This window comes from Bidens hawaiensis, unplaced genomic scaffold (assembly GCF_021521415.1).
Source record: "Bidens hawaiensis isolate Kalapana, Puna unplaced genomic scaffold, B.hawaiensis_p1.1 tig00037543_1, whole genome shotgun sequence".
In the NCBI taxonomy this organism is placed as follows: domain Eukaryota; kingdom Viridiplantae; phylum Streptophyta; class Magnoliopsida; order Asterales; family Asteraceae; genus Bidens; species Bidens hawaiensis.
In genome coordinates, this window is record NW_027496545.1 from 132,680 (window position 1) to 134,943 (window position 2,264).

The following is a 2,264-nucleotide window of genomic DNA, read 5'->3' on the forward strand; positions in this document are numbered from 1 at the left end:
CAAGGATGTGCTCAAAGATCTGAAGTGGTGGTATGTGGATTGTGAAACAGCTGAAGCAGTAATGGAGGATGAAGATGAACAAGAGCTGATGAGAGTTTATGATCCTATGCATCTAGTGAATCTGTCTTAAGCTGATCTGCAGGTGCTGAACGAGAAAAAGATATTTTATATTCCTGCTTGGAAAGAAGAAGCAAAGAAATATCAAAGAGTTGTTTCGGTTTGTGTACGAGAAGGCGTTCATGCTTGAAGATGAAAGATACAAGATTTTTGGGATTACAAGACACGTGTTTGAAGATAGAGATATGAAGCTATTGCCAAGGGGGAGTCTGTTGGTACATGATATCAGTAGTTCAGTGTCTAGTGTCTGTAATCGAGTTACTTGGATTTGTATTTTGTATTAAGCGAAGTTAGCTCACAAGTTCGCTTATATAGGCGAACTTGTGGAACAAGCGAAGTTAGTGACAACTTCGCCTAAATATGTTAGGCGAAGTTGTCGTCTGTTATATACGGCTAGGTTACGGCTGATTTAGATAAATCAGTTTATGAGTTGTTCAGAGTTTTTGTAATCGGTGATCAGTGAATCACGTGTTTCCAGTTGCAATACAACGTGTCTTTGTTTATTGTAACGTGTGTTTGATTGTGTTAACGTGTATCGTCTTCTACGCTCGTATCGTCTTACGTAGGGATTCCGCATCTACGTAGAACGAGATATTCCGTGTAGATCCGGCTGGGAACCTACACTTTCCGTTTTCAGATTAGCCAATTCTTCACCTTCTTTAACTTTAGTATCCTTTATCCACTTCTTGAGAATGTCACGAAGTTTCTTGAGCTTCTTTAATAAAACCATATATGAAGGTCCAGAAAACACATAATCCTCCAAAACTTTAGCAACCAAGTCCTCACACCCTTCCCTATCAAGCCAAGAATTAAACCAACGAAAGGGGTTTAGGACCAAAATTAGTATCAATCAACGATAACACCAAGGGAGAATGATCTGAAAGATTCATTGGAAGTGCCCTCAAACAAGCATTTGGCCATTTATCTACGACATTAGAACAAACCGACATCCTATCAATCTTGTTGAATTTAAAACTACCCCTTCTATTAACCATAAAAGTGTACTTAGAACCTTTCATATTAAACTCTTTAAGACCCGCTTCATTAATGAAATCATTAAAATCCTTCGCGCATGCCTCATCAAAATTAGTATTCTTTCTTTCCTCCCTACATCTCACAGAGTTAAAGTCGCCAAAAACAGCCCACCAACCTGAACTATTCTGAATAACATGAAGAATTTTCTGCCATGCCTCTTTTTTTTCATTATTAAGTTGTGGGGCATAGACATTTACAACACTAAGCTTGATATTCCCATCCACCAAGAAACCCGTGGTCACCAAAAAATTGTCACTGATAATCGAGTTCTCCTTTTGAAAAACTTTAGGATCCCACATCTTAACAATACCCCCCGACCGCCCGTTAGAGTAAACCCAATCAGCTTCAAAACCCTTATCTAACACGGACATATGCGTGTTCACACACATCGACTCTTGCAAACCCAAAAAAGACACCCCAAAATTCTCTTTTAAACTCTTGATCCAACCCAATTTCCCAACAACTCCAATCCCACGGATGTTTATAGACAACATATTCATATCTTACCTATTTGTAAACCTTCTTGAACAATTGATTCTTCCACCAAACCGTTAAAATTTGTAAGCCGAGCCCCAAGAATCTCACCTAACAATATAGTAGTCGAAACCTCGAAAGACCAACAACAGCTTTCATCACACCGACTTCTTCAGTAATATCTTGTGTGACAATATCACCGAATTGATCTTCTTCCAATGTAACCGTGTTATCAGGATTCCTAACTGGGCAATCTTTTAAGTTAAGCATCCTTTCATTATCATTCTACACCCTCTGACTCAGCGCCTATTCCCAAATCAGCAGACTCAAGATCTTTAAAATCTACATTCTGTTTGTCCACTTCATTTCCACCCCTCTTAATTGTTATATTAGAGCCCAAAATAAAAGGCTCAAGGCCAAAAGGATCATCTGTAGCAAAGCCCACACGTTTCTCCTTAATGGGCCTGACGTTGGAACTATTACACTGACCCGATACTGTAACGTTTTTTGTTTTCTTCCTTTTGTTGTTTTTACCACTTTCCGCATTACCCACATTATTTAAAGAAGGTGTAACTTCTTGATAATGGAAAGAATCCATATTTTTTGGAGACCGGCCCTTAGCATTCCCAAGATTCCCG

General features: G+C 38.9%; 1 protein-coding gene across 1 annotated transcript; it reads right to left on the reverse strand.

The window, feature by feature from the left end:
- Positions 1-926: 926 nt before the first annotated feature.
- On the reverse strand, positions 927-1,652 carry LOC143589399 (uncharacterized). The gene has a single exon (XM_077070168.1). It carries the CDS (start codon positions 1,650-1,652, stop codon positions 927-929), a length of 726 nt encoding a protein of 241 aa, XP_076926283.1.
- Between the last annotated feature and the right edge of the window lie 612 nt (positions 1,653-2,264).

Coding starts and splice junctions, on each gene's coding strand:
- LOC143589399 (XM_077070168.1), bottom strand. CDS start 1,652: ATGAATATGTTGTCTATAAACATCCGTGGGATTGGAGTTGTTGGGAAA.